This window comes from Emiliania huxleyi (genome assembly GCF_000372725.1).
Source record: "Emiliania huxleyi CCMP1516 unplaced genomic scaffold EMIHUscaffold_435, whole genome shotgun sequence".
Taxonomy (NCBI): Eukaryota; Haptophyta; order Isochrysidales; family Noelaerhabdaceae; genus Emiliania; species Emiliania huxleyi.
The window spans coordinates 7,151-22,164 of NW_005198721.1; the positions used below are offsets into that span (position 1 = coordinate 7,151).

The window sequence follows — 15,014 nt, forward strand, 5'->3', positions numbered from 1 at the left end:
CTGTCCTCCGCTTGGGGGGGACGACCCGCTCCTTCTTACCCCCCTCTCCTGCTGGTGAGCTGCCCCGCCTGCCCGCGTGTACTCATGTTCATGTACTTCACTGCTCTGAGTCCCAGGCGTGCTTCCTCAGAGAGAGCTGCACCTCGCTATGCGCGCGGCCGTCGCCGTCCTCAACACCTCCGAGGCGGACCCCGTATCTCCCCATATCTCCCCCCATCTCTCCCCATCTCCCCCCATATCTCCACATATCTCCACATCTCCCCACATCTCCCCACATCTCCCCACATCTCCCCACATCTCCCCACACCTCCCCACACCTCCCCATACCTCCCCATACCTCCCCGCACCCCCCCACATCTCCCCATACCTCCCCATACCGCCCCACATCTCCCCATACCTACCTCATATCTGCCCATATCTCTCCACATCTCCCCATATCTCCCCACATCTCCCCAGACCTCCCCAGACCTCCCCATAACCCCCCCATATCTGCCCATATCTCCCCACATCTCCCCACATCTCAGGCGGAGGGGATGTGCAACTCGATTCTCGAGGCGTTCGCGGTGGGCACGCCGGTCCTCGCGCGCCGCAACGCCGGCAACGCGTCCTTGGTCACCCACGGCAAGATGTCGCCGAGATGTCGCCGAGATGTCGCCGAGATGTCGCCGAGATGTCGCCCAGAGATAGCCGAGATAGCCGAGATATGCCGAGATGTCGCCGAGATGTCGCCGAGATGTCGCCGAGATATGCCGAGATGTCGCCCAGATATAGCCGAGATGGCTGGGGACGTCCCTCTCGATCCGTCGGACGCCTCGACCCAACGGTGTGAACGGCGCCTCTTCACGCCGCCAGCCGTGAACAGGCGAATCGGGGCTCCTCTTCACCACCCCCGACGCCGCCGTCGCCCTCGCCCAGTCTCTGCTCGACGACCGTATACTCGCCGGCCGCCTCGCCCACTGCGCGCGGGGCGTGGTGGCGCGGGGACACTCCGAGGCGGCCGAGCGGGCGGCGTACGCTGAGGTGCTGCGGAGAGCCGAGTTGGGTGGCGCGCCGGCAGGCAGCTAGTGCCCCGCTTTGTTCGTGTCTGCGAGAGGGGGCGCGCACGATTCTCAGGGTGTTTTGTGTGTGCAGTGTACGTACTTTTAGCTCCATAGTATGCGAGTCTGTGTTGACGAGGTGACACACGGCTCTAGATCTAGCTCAGCCGTACAGTGTGCGCGGGGAGCGACAGAGGTGCGCAGGTCAAAGCGTCAGCGAGAGAGACATAGGGGGTGTGTGTGTGATAGGGATCTCTAGAGCCGTAGAGCTAGATCAGCGCATATGATCATTTTCCGCTCATGTACAGCGTTTGTCGTGCTCGCTAGATCGAGGCTACTCGGAACTACGGCTTTAAACCGCCCGCGGCCGCCAAACCGCCCGGGTTGTTGCACGAGTATATGGGCCAAAAGCGTCGAAAATGTCCCAAAAAGCGTGTCTCGAGTTTGTGGCAGCCCCACAGCCGGCGCGCGCCGCCAGGAAGCACCGCTCGCGTGTCGGCGGCACTCCCTGGCACCCAGTGAGTGCCGCGAACCGACCAGACCGAACAGGCTCGATGCCGCGCTCGCTGTGGGGCTGCCACAAAGTCGCCACCGAGCGTGCCACCGAAGGCGTCCCGGCGGAGGTGATGGAGTGTGAGACCTGAGGCTGCGGAGGTGACGCCTGAGGTACCGTCCCGTGCACAACGACTCAGCCGGCGACCGCCACGGGCTCAGACGAGACCTGTCGACGCGTTCCGGCTCAGCTTCACCATGGTCCTCGGGCGTCTGTCGACGTCAGGACCACCCATACAGCTCGAGGGTTTGAGGTCGCAAGAGCCAAGATGGTGGCGTTTGGACATCCCAACCATCCCACAAGACAGCCTGTAGGTGATGGCGGGACGGCGCAGTGTTTGTGGCTCTCGGCAGTAGGCACCTGCGGCACGGCCCCGCTGTCGGCTCTCGCGGGCTGCGGAACCGGCCCCAGAAGGGGACGGTCCGGGCGAGTGTGGCAGCTCCTGCGCTAGTATGGGCACCATCTATCACAACACTACTGACCCTGGCCATTAGAGCTGCCAGGGATAGCGTCAGGAGCCGGTAGGAGTCAAAACCCCTCATATTTGAGACATCGTGGCCCATATACTCGTGCAACAACCCGCCCGCCACATACATACACACCCGGAGCTGGTCGGGCGCGCGACAGTTGCTCACGTCTCTCCAAGAACTCTCTCGACAAATGCATGGCTTCTTGCGCGCCCAATGCGATACCTCTCCCCAGTCTTGGTACCCGCTCGCCAAGGCCCCGATCGAACCCACTCCCTACCTAGAGCCCCCCGAACCTACTCGGGCTAGGCAGCGAGGAGCGAGAAACAGACTTTGGCGAGACCGGCTCCGTCGGGGTCACGCCCTCGTCGTCCTTGGTGGTCAGTGGCGCAAACTTCTTCGTCGGTGGTGCCTTCTTAACCTCCATGCGCCCCTTGGTTTCGCAGAGGATCTTGCAGGCGACGAATAGGGCGCCGAGGGGGAGCAGCATCATGCTTTGCGGCGGGCGGACGCACGACGTGTCCCGAGGACGCACGTTTGTGAAAGTGTTGTGAATTGAAGAACGCGACACCCGCTGATCGGCCTTCCAAAATCCTGCTCGTGCAGGTGGGGACCCTGTCCTCCTCCCCCATCCCTCGTTTGAATTGTCCGTTTTCTTTCTTTTTTGTTTTTGTTCTTTTTGGGCACGGGACTGGCGCGCACTGCGAAAAGAAAGAAAGAATAGACTCGTCAAGGGAGGGATGGGAGGACGGCACGCCGCCACCTCTCAACAACATCATCAACAACATACCTGCACAGACAGAGGAGTAATACCATACCTAAAACACAGAGGAGTGTGGTGCTAGCCGTCGCCCACCCTTGGGTGTCTGACTCTTCCTGCATCGTGGTTGACCGTAGCAGGTAATGTGGTGTTGTGCTGTCGCTGTCGAGTCACCACGGGCGCCTGATCCGCAGCCTTGACACCTCTCGAGCAGCGGTAGCGGTTCAGCCAGGTGGCAGGTGGCAGAGGCACGGGCGGCAGCTTCGGTGAAGCACTCACGACGGGGCTTAGCGGGGACAGACTTGCTGAGGCCCTGAGGAGCCAGCGAGACCGCAACCAACGCGGAGAAGAACCTTTTCTTTCTAGTGCCAATAAAATGCTGATTGGCATGCTGATTGGCTCTCTCCCCATCGAACTGACTGGAGGGACCACTGGAGCCTGTCGAGCTTGTCGCAAAATTGTTGTGCGGTGAGCGATGCCCAGCACTTGCCGACTTGGATCTCCCCAAAGCAATGAGCATCTCCACATCATTGTACGCGACGGATGGCTGGTTTCCGCGGGCACTTGGGTAGCCTGATAGGTCTTTGAGCTGCCACAATGGCCCCGGGTAACGTCGATCTGGACGCCGGCCCTGCTCTTGCGCACACTTGGCGAGCCTGTCAGCACACGAGCCGGCCGTGACATTGGCCGGACGGTGAGCCGTCGCGGACAGGGCTGTATTCATGACACCCCGACGTGCGCACGAGGTAACCTCGTCGCGCCCTAAACTACGCAGCGCAGCGCGCACGTCGCGCATGAGCCATGAGAAGCCGCCAGCGCTGGGGACGTAGTAGTCCGCCGTGGCCATGAAGCACACGTCGGCGTCGACATCCGGCACGCTGCGAAGGTGGTGGTTGACGCCACACCGGCGAAGCGCTGCGAGATGCTGGGCGACGTACGCATCCCACCTGAGGTCGTTCCGAAACTCGTCTAGATTCCCGAGGTAGTGTATCACCGCATGCACCGTGACGTTGGTGCGGGTGCACCCGCCCAGGGCCACAGCCTGCTGGAGGAGTGGAACCTTCGGGGCAAAGTAGGGACCGCCGACGGGCGCAAAGATGTCGTTCTTGTCGCCAAGGCGCAGGTGAATCGATGTGGTCCCCGCGGGCGCCGGTGAGCACCTGCCTGTCGAGAGAGACTGCTGCACCACCTCTGCAAAGATGCGCAACCGGTCGCAGCGATCCATACGGCAGACCACCCGCGGCTGCAAGAACGGTTCGGTTCGGTTCAGCGCATGAAAGAGCACGGTAACGTCAGGAAGGATCTCACCATCCAACGCCGGCCGCATCGAGGATGTATTTGGCACGATCGCACCCAGAGTGCAGTCGCCGCCGACACGGCTGCACACCCACGGGCCTTGGGGGCGAACGAACCACGGCGTCTCGCCCTGCCTGGTCGTGTTGCCGAGAGGCACTTCGCTGCCATCGTGGCACGTGCGAAGAATCCATTCATACACCAGTGAGCGGCCGTATGTCTGTGGGTCACCCAGGATCCGAATGGTGCGCGACAACCACTCGCCTCCATTGTGGTTGACAATGTCTGAAACTGTGTACATGTTCCGCCGAAGCACATTGATGCCGCTGCCCGACGTGCTGACGTTGAGACGGTTCAACGGCGGTGCAACCCGAAACTCGGAAACTGGGTGATACCCTGCCAATCGCCGCATGGCATTCGCCGCATGCAAGTCGTGTATTCAGGTCAGACGTTGAAGATGAGCGCGCGCGTCACAGCGCAGGCCAGGTCTACACTGGCCGCGGCACCAGCTCCCGCGGTCTGCACGCTAGGAGTGGTCCGCCCTCGCAATGAATGCGGAAGGATGCGGAATACTGTTACGAAAAGTACAACTAGTGCAACACACTAGTCAGTCTCGTAATCGCGCCAAGAGCGCGGATACACACACAAACAACAGGCGCGGCTATGAATAGCTGCGCATATAGAGATAACGACTGTTCACAGTTGGGACAGGGAGAGTCGTCTCTAACGTCAGATTCCTATATGTAAACCTCCCTTTCATACTATTATGTTAGAAAACTCGGCGGCGCGTTATTGGTATTGTGTGCATGTGTAAACGAAGAGTAGAAGAGTGCGAACGTGCGTGCACAGCAAGACACACACACGCCACAGGGGGCACGCTGAGGCACGCGACCTGGGCCGTCTGCTCTGACGAAAACAAGCTCAAACCCGCAGGTGAGCATCCAAAGCGTGCGAGCACAGCGCGAAAGACTGCAGCAGCTCCGGTCTGCCGAGGCGGGTGGCAGTGCCCCTCCGACTAGTGTCAGCATTGTACCTCAGCATTTGTGCACCGCGCTTGCCGCGTCATCGGTGGCCGGGCCATCGCATGCAAACTTCACACCTGAAAAAAATACCATCCCTAAAACACACCTTTTCTTTCTAGTGCCAATAAAAAGAAAACATGAAAGCGAGACGCTGATGGCGATCCTGACACGTCCCTTGTCAAGGGCACCGACAGCGTTGCCCGACGCTGCAAGTCGTTTTCCGGTCGGTGGCATGGCTCTGAAAGTGACACTGCTAAACCGCATCAACACGAGCGCCCTCATCATGTCTCCACAAGCGCTCAGGCAGATGCGTCTTCGCGCGCAGCTGTCTCGCCGCGACGCCTTCTGCGCTGGCTCCTTTGCCGGGACGGAGGTGAGTGCCTCGCCAAAGGATGAGAATCTCACAAATATGCTGCGCGAGGACCTCACTCCATTCACGGTCGAGCTCGATGAGCGCGCCGGGCTGCGGCTCGGCTCGAAGCCCGTCGACGCCGACTCCCTCGGCACCTGTGACAGTGTGCCGAGCGCGAGGCGCCGCCTGGCCATGGCACCCGGATCCGCCGCCTGGCATGCCATCTCCGCGTTGCAATCGGACCCTCGCGTCGCATCGCTGGACCGCTTGTCGTCCTGCTCGGACACCGAAGCGGAGGTCGCTCGGAACTGGAGCGACTTCATGCGCGGGCGGTCACTTTCGCTGCACGAGCGCCACGCAGTGATCTTCAGCGAGCCAGTCCGGTGAGGTGAGGCCGCAGCTGTTTTGTTCAGTACGTGGCAGCCCTATCAGACGGCCGCCTGTCGCTCAGTTCAGACCTCTTACCTTTAAAGTCACGAGTCTATACAAATTTCTCAAAAAGCGCCACAGAGCGCACAGGAACCGGTTACACTGAACACTCGCCAGCTCGCCACACCCCTCCTCACGCTCACCGCACTGCACAGAACCGCGCTCAATCAAGGCTCAAGCGCCCTCCTCAACTACCAACACACACTAGATCCTCTCAAATCCCTCCCCGAAGTCGCCCTCAAACTCCTCGCGGTCGCGCTTGCGCGCCCCGCTCCGACCTCCGTCCGGGCCGTAAGAGCCGATCCGTAAGAGCCGATCCGGACCTGCAATCTTAGCGCTCTCCTCAACTACCAACACACACTAGATCCTCTCAAATCCCCCCGAAGTCGCCCTCAAACTCCTCGCGGTCGCGCTTGCGCGCCGCTCCGTCCGGGCCGTAAGAGCCGATCCGGACCTGCACTCTCTCCAGCCAGCCAAAGAGCAAGGGGCGGGCGCGCCGGTAGCTGAGGACCGCCTCCAAGAGGAAGGTGAGCCTAGTGAGCGGACACAGCGAAGTGAGGGCGGGAGGGCGGTGCCGTGCTGTGTACTCGGCGCGTCGCGTGGGACAAGGGCGGACCCCGGGCATCTAGGAGGGAGAGCCGTCGCCGAGCGCGCATCCGCGCGGCAGGGAGGCGGACGACGGTCGTGCTCGGGTGGAAGGCGAGGGCGTTGCCATGCCACTCCTCGATCTGAGCGGAGGCTGGCACCGTGACCGATCCGAGCGACGCGCAGTTATAGAAGGCGTCGTAGCCGATGTAGGAGAGGTCTGCGGGGAAGTCGACGTCGGCGAGGGCAGTGCACCCCTTGAAGGAAAAGTCCTGCGCCGGCGGGGGTGCGCACAGGTGGGGTCGTCGCGGATGGCGTCTCGGAGGGGTGTGCCACTCCTCGAGGAGAGGGCCAAGTACGTGTCGATGGTGAGGAGAAGGGCAGGTGCGGGGACGTGTCGATGGTGAGGAGAAGGGCAGGTACGTGGCGGGGTGCGTCTTGGAGGGGATGCCGCTCCTCGATGTAGAAGGCGGAGCGAGGGGTCGGCGCGGCGACGTCGTCGGGAAAGGTGACTCGTGCGAGGGCGGTGCAGCCCTTGAAGGCGCAGGAGCTGAGCGAGGTGAGGCTGGCGGGGAGGCTGACTCGCGTGAGCGAGCAGCAGCTGGTGAAGGCTCCGTAGCCTAGAGTGTGAACACGCCGGTGTTGCGTGTCTGACTGTCACTGTGTTGTCATGCGATGTCGGGCCCGGGGGTGTGCGGTTGTGTGAATACGCAAACGCCAGGGCGTGAACACGGTACGGTGCCGTGTCCTCGGAGCACTGCGTGCCCTCCCCCCGTCTGAAGAGAAGTGTGACGCGTTCCGCTTCTAGGCTCCGCAGCCGATCGAGGTGACCCCGGCGGGGAGGGCGATGGAGGTGAGGGCGGAGCAGCGGAAGAAGGCACCCTCCCCGACCGAGGCGAGGCTGGCGGGCAGGGCGACAGTGGCGAGGGAGGAGCCCGCAAACGCGTACTCGCCGAGCTTCTCGAGGTGGTCGGGCAGGGTGGCGTGGGCGAGCGAGGTGCAGCCTGGGAGGGGTGGGAGGGGGCGTGGATGGCTGAAGGCGTCGATGGCTGAACGACTGGGTGTGCGTCACGGTGAGCGGGCGAGCGGGGTGCAGTCTGCGTGGTGGGAGGGGCGTGGATGAGAATGACTGGGTGCGTCGCGGAGAGGGGGCGCAGCGAGGTGCAGCCCGGGTGGCCAGAGATGTGCCGCCGCCGTGCGAGCTTTGGCGGCGCGTATGCCCACCGGCAAACGTCCAGCGCCCGATGGACTTGAGGCCGGGCGGCAGACGGATGGAAGTGAGCGACCAGCAGCCGTCAAAGGCCTGGACACCCAACGTCGCGAGGCCGGCGGGGACGGTGACGGAGGTGAGCGACGCGCAGTTTCGAAAGCACCCGTCGCCGAGCGAGGAGAGGCCCGCGGGCAGCACGACGGCGGCGAGGGAGGTGCAGCCGCTGAAGCACTGCTCGCCGATCGACCTGAGGCTGCTCGGGCACGTGATGGAGACGACGGAGGTGCGGCCAAAGAAGGCCTTGTCTGGCAAAACCTCCATACCCTCGGGCAGAGTCGCGTGGCCTCCAGCGATGGCTACCGTCCACTTTCTAGCTCCATTGTAGATGTCCCACGAAGCAACGTCGCCGTCCTGCAGCGCAAGGAGCCAGTCAACGCGAGCGTGTGGAGGTGACGGATCGCCGTCCGCTCGAGGCATGGGTAGTGTTTGCGTCGAGCGCCCCAAGCCCTCAGGCACACACATGCAAGGCGCTTGGCCGACACAGGCCGATACAAAGGACGAGGTTGGCCAGCCTTGGCGGCGGCTTCAGCTGGGCTTTTGAGAAAACGCGCGACCCGCTGTTACGGCTCACGGCAGCTGCGCTGGAAATAAGGAAGAGGCGCGTCACTTCATGCGGAAGCTCGACAAACACACAGCGAGGGCGACAGCAAGAGTTGAACGGGAGGCGCCGGACTCAAAAGACACCGCCACATTCCTGAGACGAGCGAGGGCAGCCTCCTTAAAGGCGAAAGGGTCTAGATTTGGAGCGCTCGCCGAAGAGGAGTACGACAAAATAGCGCCCGTGATTGCCTGCACGCTACCCGCACTCACGGACTCCATACCCGAAAGAAAGAGAAGGGAGCTCGCGGGAGAGGTGACGAGTGAACTACAGGTAGTGGGGAAGGCAGCCTCGATTGCCATACAGACATGGGTGCGAAACAACGACAAGACCAAGGCACGGGCAGAGGAACGAGAGAAGAATATAGGGTGGATAAAGCGCCTGTTCACGGCATGGAGGGTGAGCCACACCGAACGTACCGAGCGAAGAGCCGAACGGAAGGAGGACGGGGAAGATGACTCCGAGGAGGACGAACCAGTGGAAATTCAGTTGTCAGATGTCACGATGCATCCGAAGGGGACCCCAGCGCCGGCATCATCCGTAGAGGCACGAGTGTTCGAAGAGAGAGTGGACCTGAGCAACAACATGACCTGGAGGCAAATGATCGGAGTGGGAGTCAGAAATGTGGTCCTTGCGCGAGGGGAGCTCGATAGACTCGAGGGGCCAGGATATGCAGCAAGGAGGGCGGAGCTGCGCCGAAAGGCGAAAGAAGCCGAGAGAACAAGGGAACGGCAGGCGGCGGCGGCGCAGGACGAGGCAGAAGAGAATGACGCGACAGAGGAGGAAGTGACAAGGGAGAGAACGACGAGAGTGGGACGGCCGCGAGGTGGCATGAAGGTTGCAGCGAGAATCGGCGAGAGACTGCGAAAAGAGATAGGAAGAGGCAGACTCCCTAGGGTGGGCGACGGCTAGCGCATCACACTCCTCTCCTTAAAATCCCTGTGTGGTGGCGGCGTGCCGTCCTCCCATCCCTCCCTTGGGTTGTCTGTTTTCTTTCTTTCTTTCTTTTACGCCACGCCTTGATGACCGACCAACGACCGGGTGATTCAGCAGCGGGTGAGCGAGGGCGTGTGTGCAGACGGCGTGAAACGCGCGCTGTGGGTGGGGTTTTGTACACATACACACCATGCATGTGTACTATGACGGAAAGACCTCTACACTATTAGTACTCTCTTGTTGTATGGGTGGACGCGGGACGGGCATTGACGGTCACACCCCTCACACAGGAGCGACACACAGAAAGAACAAAACAAAAGAGAGAGAGAGAACCACAAGACAAGACGACCACAACCCTCATTGTGTTTTTCTGATTGTTGATTGGGATGTAGGCTCGACCCCAACGTCCCGAGTTCATTTCGGCATCGCCCCCAAACCGGTCGAGGGCTGATGAGCTGGCCCTGGTGCGGAGCTGTTACAGTTACGGGTATGAATAGAGGCGCTCGATGCCCTCGAGGAACTGCATCACTCTTCAAGACCAACAAGCGGCCGGGGGACACTCTCTCTGCGCGCTTTGCCGCGGCGTCATGGAGGGCTATCGAGTGCACCGCTACAGCAACGGCGATGTATACGAGGGTTACTTCCGCGCCGGCCTCAGGCACGGCCGGGGCACGCTGCGAGCGGCGAACGGCGACGTCTACGCTGGGGACTGGGTTCGGAATGAGCGGGAGGGATTGGGACGTGAGGAGTACGCGTGCGGCGACGTGTACGACGGCACCTGGCGCAATGGTATCAAGGAGGGCCGAGGCACCTACTCGACCGCCAGCGGCGAGGTGTACATCGGTCCGGTGCGCGACGACGAACCATACGGCGAAGGTGCGCCGGCAAGAGCCCACCTCGACCCACCGACGCCGCCGCCGTCGCCGCCCCGCCCCCGTCGCCGCCGCCGCTGCCAACGCTGCCGCCGCCAACGCTGCCGCCGCCGCCGCCGCCGCTGCCAGCGCTGCCGACAACCCACCCCGAAACGCCGCGCCGTCGCCGAGAGTGTGTGCGTCGTTTGAGGCGTCCTCTCAGTGGCGTCGGTTGGTGTGTGAACCCGTAGGGCTGTACACCTTTGCGGACGGCGAGTCGGAGGTGTCGCGCTTCGAGGCGGGCGACCCGGTCGGCGGCGGTGTGCGCTGGTCTGCGGACAGGCGCACCGCCTGGGCAATCTCGGACGGCGAAGTGGTTGCGGAGTGCTCACTGCCAGAGGTCAGTCCAGTGTCAGTGCGCGAGACACGTCCTAGCACGGACGACGGGGCACACGCACTCGAGGAGCACACACACGGCGCGTTGCACACGAGGCGTAGAGGCACATGGCCCGCACCCTCGTACTCCTCCTCCTCCGCCTCCCACGCCGCCTGACCCCTACCTCCCCTCTCCTCCTCCTCCTCCGCCTCCCTCGCCTCCCTCGCCGCCTCCGCCTCCGAACCACTCCCCTCTACTCCGCCTCCGCCTCCGCCTCTGTATCCGCCGCCTGCTCCGCCTTGCCTCGCCGCCACCGCCTCCTCCTCTTCCGCTTCAGCCTCGGACAACACTGCCGTCTCGGACGCCTCGACCGCCCCGGCCGCCGAGTCTGCCGCCGCCCTGTCGCCGCCGAGCAAGCCGCCGCCGCGCCCGCCGCCGCATGGCCCTCGCGGTGGGTGCACACGCGCGCGCACGCCCCCACACTCCCTCTCACACACACTCCCTCGCACACACACTCACTCACACTCACTCACACTCACACACTCGCTCGCGCGCGCGCGCACACACACACACACACACACACACACACACACTCACTCGCACACACACACACACACGCACACGCCGCTCACCCACGCGTGCGCCTTGCACTTCCAACGCCGCGCCAGCTGCTTGACGAGGGCTCGCGAGGGAGTAGCCTGGCCCTTCCCCTACACCAGCGCCTGCAGACGAGGACTCAACGCCTGGCCTTCCCCCGCCCCCCAACAGGCGAGCACTCTCGCGGCCCACCGCCCGCCGCCGGCTTCCCGCCGCTGCGTGCCCGGGTGCCTCCGTAGCGGACGACTCCTCGGCGGCGGCGGACTTGGAGGCGGCCTCCTCGGTGGTCGCCTCCTCGGTGGCGGCCTTCTCGGTGGCAGACTCGGCGGCGGCGGACTTGGTGGCGGACTCCTCTCGAGGTCTCGAGGCGGTCAAAGGCGGCCCGGGGCTGGACGCGGGCTGGCGTGTGCCGGGCATGATGACCGGGCATGATGACCTCGGCGGAGCTCCCTAGTACCGACGGCCGCCCGCCGCGCCGCACGGCGCGCCTGTCTGCGGCCACCGGGCACAGTTACGGTCTCTCCTCGCATTGTTGTGCCATCTAGCATGGTCCCTCGCCCTGTCGACTGTGTGTGTGTGACTCCACCAGCATGCCTACGGCATGCGGCGCGCCCACATCGCACTTGAGGTCGGCATGAAACGCGTACGTTGTGTGGCGTTGTGCATTTTTTGGTGAGACTTTTTAGATTTTTCTGCGTACAACTCGAGTATTATTTTATATTTAGGCCTTCGTCGTCAGTGGACAGTGCGGCGCTTGCCGCTTCGCGTCAACGACACGCGCACCGCGCAATACGCACCCCGCCATGCGAGTTGGGAGCTAGCACGTAGCAGCTACCGCGGGATACGGGGCATACGGCGGGAGACCGGGAGATACTGGGAGAATGAGGATATACAGCGCCACACACCGGCTCGCGCCACTCTGCATGGCACCTCGCACCTGCCTCGGCTTGAGCGCTCACCGCTCAGCGCGAGATGAGCAGCGCCATGGGCGCCTGCTCGATGCGGTCAAAGTACTCGTCGTTCTTGTTTCCATCGCTGTCGTAGACCTGCGCCAGCTCGTACTCGTTGACCTGGAAGGCCTTGCCGCAGCAGTACGACTTGCGGATCCAGTTCTTGCCGTCGAGCGCCTGGCCCGGCCCGGCAAAGTCCGTCTGCTCCATCTCAAAGTGGATGCAGCAGGATGGGATGGTGAACCACGCCGGCACGCACGGAAGGCCGGGGATCAGCGGGAAGCAGCCGCCCGTCAGGTTGCCCTGTATGTAGATGTCGGCGTGCCGATAGTCGGTCGAGAAGCGGAACTCGTACGTGTAGTTGCACAGCCGCGCCACCTGTTCACAGCTAGAGGTGTGAAGAGACGCCGTTCACAGCTAGGCGTGCACGGAGTTGTGGTACGGCACGTTGATAAGACAGTTCCACTGCCGCTCGTCCGCCGGCTCGGTCCACCAGCCCACCGACGCGTGCCCGCCCCAGCCGCCAAAGACCTGCATGCGCGCCACCCTGGTCTCCTCGTCGTAGATGGCCCACTTGAGCGTCTGCAGCGAGCCGGTGCTCCCCTGGCCCGTGTCAGATTGGACGGTGATGCCGGCGAGACCCGCGAGCTCCGGCACCTTGATGATCGTCGAGGGCGTGCGTGCCTCCGGCCCGCACTGCAGGAGGCACACGCGCTGCAGGAGCGAAGGCTCCGCGTCCGCGTTGTTCGACAGCATCCACGTGCTCACGTCGTCACGCGAGCGGACCTCTTGGCAGCAAAGGTTGGCGAAGCAGCGGTCGGTGGCGGAGCCGGGCGCGTCGGCGGAGTTCGCAGGCAGCGGCGCGCGGGGCTTGGCCGCCGCCTTCTTCGACGCGAGGTAGGCCATGGAGGGCTTGGGCACGCCGGGACGCTGCGCCATTTGGTAAGGCGTTGCCCTAATGCTCCTCCCTTGGTTCAGACAGCAGAAGGCAGACAGATGCCCGCCGCGTAACCTGGTTTGTGGTTTTCACACCTTACCCTTTCTGCAGGTTGTGAGGGACACGATCGCGGCGTGAACATGACTAACTGATGGATCCGCTCCTGACAGTGGCACGCACCGCGCTGCAGCGCGTGCCACTGTCTTTGTTTGAAGTTAAAAGTCGAATCAGAGCGCCGAGGGCAACAAAATCTCTCTCTCTCTCTCTCTCTCTCTCTCTCTCTCTCTCTCTCTCTCTCTCTCTCTCTCTCTCTCTCTCAGGGCGGCGGTGGCGAGGGCGGAGCGGATGGCGCGGATGGCGGTGGCAGCTGCGAGAAGTTTGCGGCGGCGATGGGCGCGACGAGGGCAGCTGCGCGCCTGCTCGGCGAGATGCATCCGCTCGCCGCACTTGGAGATGAGCTTCTTGGGAGCGGCCGCCTTGCCGCCGGTCTTTGGGCCGACGCTGGGAGGAGCGGCGTCCGGCTTGGGCGGCGGAGCCTTGACAGCCGTGCCGGGGGCCTCGTTCTCGGTGGCGGGCGGGAGGTTCTCGGTGGCGGGCGGGAGGGCGTCGGTCGACATGCTGGAAGAAGCGTGTTACCGGTATTGGAAAGGCGCGAAATCCGCGAATTTCTTTTTTAATGAGCTCTTCATTAACGCAAGCGCTCACACCCCGGACACACACATATGACGCATCGCTCTCCGGCGCACAGACATCCCTCCCCACACCCGTTCATTCTGCCGACAATAATGAAGTCGTCTGGCAGTCCAAAATCTTGCGGAACTCGCGCTCACACGCGCCTCCGTACAGCAAGCAATCGAGCTCACTCTCCGCGCAATTCTCGCTGCGGCACGCCACGCCAAAAAGTGCCTCTCAGATCCGCGGCCGCACATCCACCACCTCGTATGCGAGCCCCTCAAACACCACCGTCTCGACGTCGCCGGTCGGCTGCAGGTACGTCAGCGGCGGGAAGAGGAACTCCGCCTCGCCGGGGAAGGCGGAGAGGAAGGAGATGTCCGGCCCTCTCTCGTAGAAGGACTCGGTGATGAGCCGCAGCAGCACCGCCTTGACGCTCGCCGAGTACTTCATCGCGACGCTGAGATTTGACGTGGTCGACATCGGAGCCAGCTCGGTCCCGCCCTGCTCCATGAAGCTGGCCGGCGCAGTGACGTCCCTCATGCCGCGGTACAGCTCGACGCGGCGAATCGCCGAGTCGCGCGAGTGGTCGGCCTCGACCGCCCGCAGCTTGCCGAGCGCGTCGCGGAGCAGCGTTACCGTCACCGGCAGCCCGTGCGCCTCGCCGCGCACGAAGCGCTCTCTGTCGCGCAGGGGGTTGTTGATGCTCTTGTAGGCCTGAATTCGGCGAGAGGGCGAGAGCTTAGAGTGGGAGTGGGCAGGCTGAGAGCAGGGAGGAGGAGAGCGCCTGCGTCGTGTAGAGGCGGAGAGCGACGACGTGCGCCTCCGTCAGGTTGGCCAGCTGCGCGCTCGGGTGGGACACAAAGTCCGCCAGCCGCATGCCGCGCACCACGCCGCTGCCGTCGGCCACAGTGCGACACGCCAGCACCCTGCCGCGCTCGTCGCAGTCGCGCTTCAGTCCTCCCTGATAGGTGAGATCGCTCGAGCCCGCCTCGGCGTGCAAGACGTAGCTGAGGCACTCGCGGTCGTCGTCGGTGCCGGCGGTGTTCACCTCCCGCACGATGGCGGAGGTGCCTTCTATCAGCCCCTGCAGCACGACCTCTCTGGGAACGCACATGTAATACTCGACCCCAAGCGCCGCCTGTGCTGGGCGCCCAAACACGAGCTCTGAAGGAGGGTTGGCGAAGCGGTTCTCCTCGACGTGAGCCTCGGTGGCGGTGTGGAGCACGCGGAGGGCGTCGAGGCCGCCGACCAGCGAGTCAACGGCTGCGACCATCATGGTGTGGACCACGCTGAGCTCCTCCAGCGACTCCACACTGGGCTCTGCTC

At 63.4% G+C, this 15,014-nt stretch overlaps 5 protein-coding genes across 5 annotated transcripts in view; 3 read left to right on the forward strand and 2 right to left on the reverse strand.

Moving 5' to 3' along the window:
• Positions 1–1,172, forward strand: part of EMIHUDRAFT_459110 (hypothetical protein) — a 5,463-nt gene extending 4,291 nt beyond the window's left edge. Inside the window, exons 6-7 of the mRNA XM_005769015.1 lie at positions 525–621; positions 863–1,172. Coding sequence (XP_005769072.1) covers positions 525–621; positions 863–1,065 — 300 coding nt within the window. The 3' untranslated portion in view covers positions 1,066–1,172. The remainder of the gene's footprint in view (positions 1–524; positions 622–862) is intronic.
• Positions 1,173–5,346: 4,174 nt separating this feature from the next.
• EMIHUDRAFT_370256 (hypothetical protein) lies at positions 5,347–5,971 on the forward strand (the record flags this gene model as incomplete). Its single annotated transcript, XM_005769016.1, has 1 exon — positions 5,347–5,971. A coding segment is annotated over exon 1 (503 nt), but the record flags the coding sequence as incomplete, so codon positions are not given.
• On the reverse strand, positions 5,962–8,293 carry EMIHUDRAFT_370257 (hypothetical protein). The gene is made up of 7 exons (XM_005769017.1): positions 7,723–8,293; positions 7,330–7,502; positions 7,081–7,118; positions 6,922–7,048; positions 6,520–6,770; positions 6,284–6,446; positions 5,962–6,176 (listed from the first exon to the last, which is right to left on the reverse strand). The coding sequence occupies exons 1-6, from the start codon at positions 8,228–8,230 to the stop codon at positions 6,284–6,286; spliced, it is 1,260 nt and encodes a 419-aa protein (XP_005769074.1). The 5' UTR covers positions 8,231–8,293; the 3' UTR covers positions 5,962–6,176.
• Positions 8,294–9,889: 1,596 nt separating this feature from the next.
• Positions 9,890–11,580, forward strand: EMIHUDRAFT_118905 (hypothetical protein; the record flags this gene model as incomplete). Its single annotated transcript, XM_005769018.1, has 3 exons — positions 9,890–10,178; positions 10,405–10,483; positions 11,298–11,580. The coding sequence occupies 3 exons, from the start codon at positions 9,890–9,892 to the stop codon at positions 11,578–11,580; spliced, it is 651 nt and encodes a 216-aa protein (XP_005769075.1).
• Positions 11,581–11,800: 220 nt separating this feature from the next.
• Positions 11,801–13,048, reverse strand: EMIHUDRAFT_445358 (hypothetical protein). Its single transcript, XM_005769019.1, has 2 exons — positions 12,524–13,048; positions 11,801–12,454 (listed from the first exon to the last, which is right to left on the reverse strand). The coding sequence occupies exons 1-2, from the start codon at positions 13,013–13,015 to the stop codon at positions 12,089–12,091; spliced, it is 858 nt and encodes a 285-aa protein (XP_005769076.1). The 5' UTR covers positions 13,016–13,048; the 3' UTR covers positions 11,801–12,088.
• Positions 13,049–15,014: the final 1,966 nt, after the last annotated feature.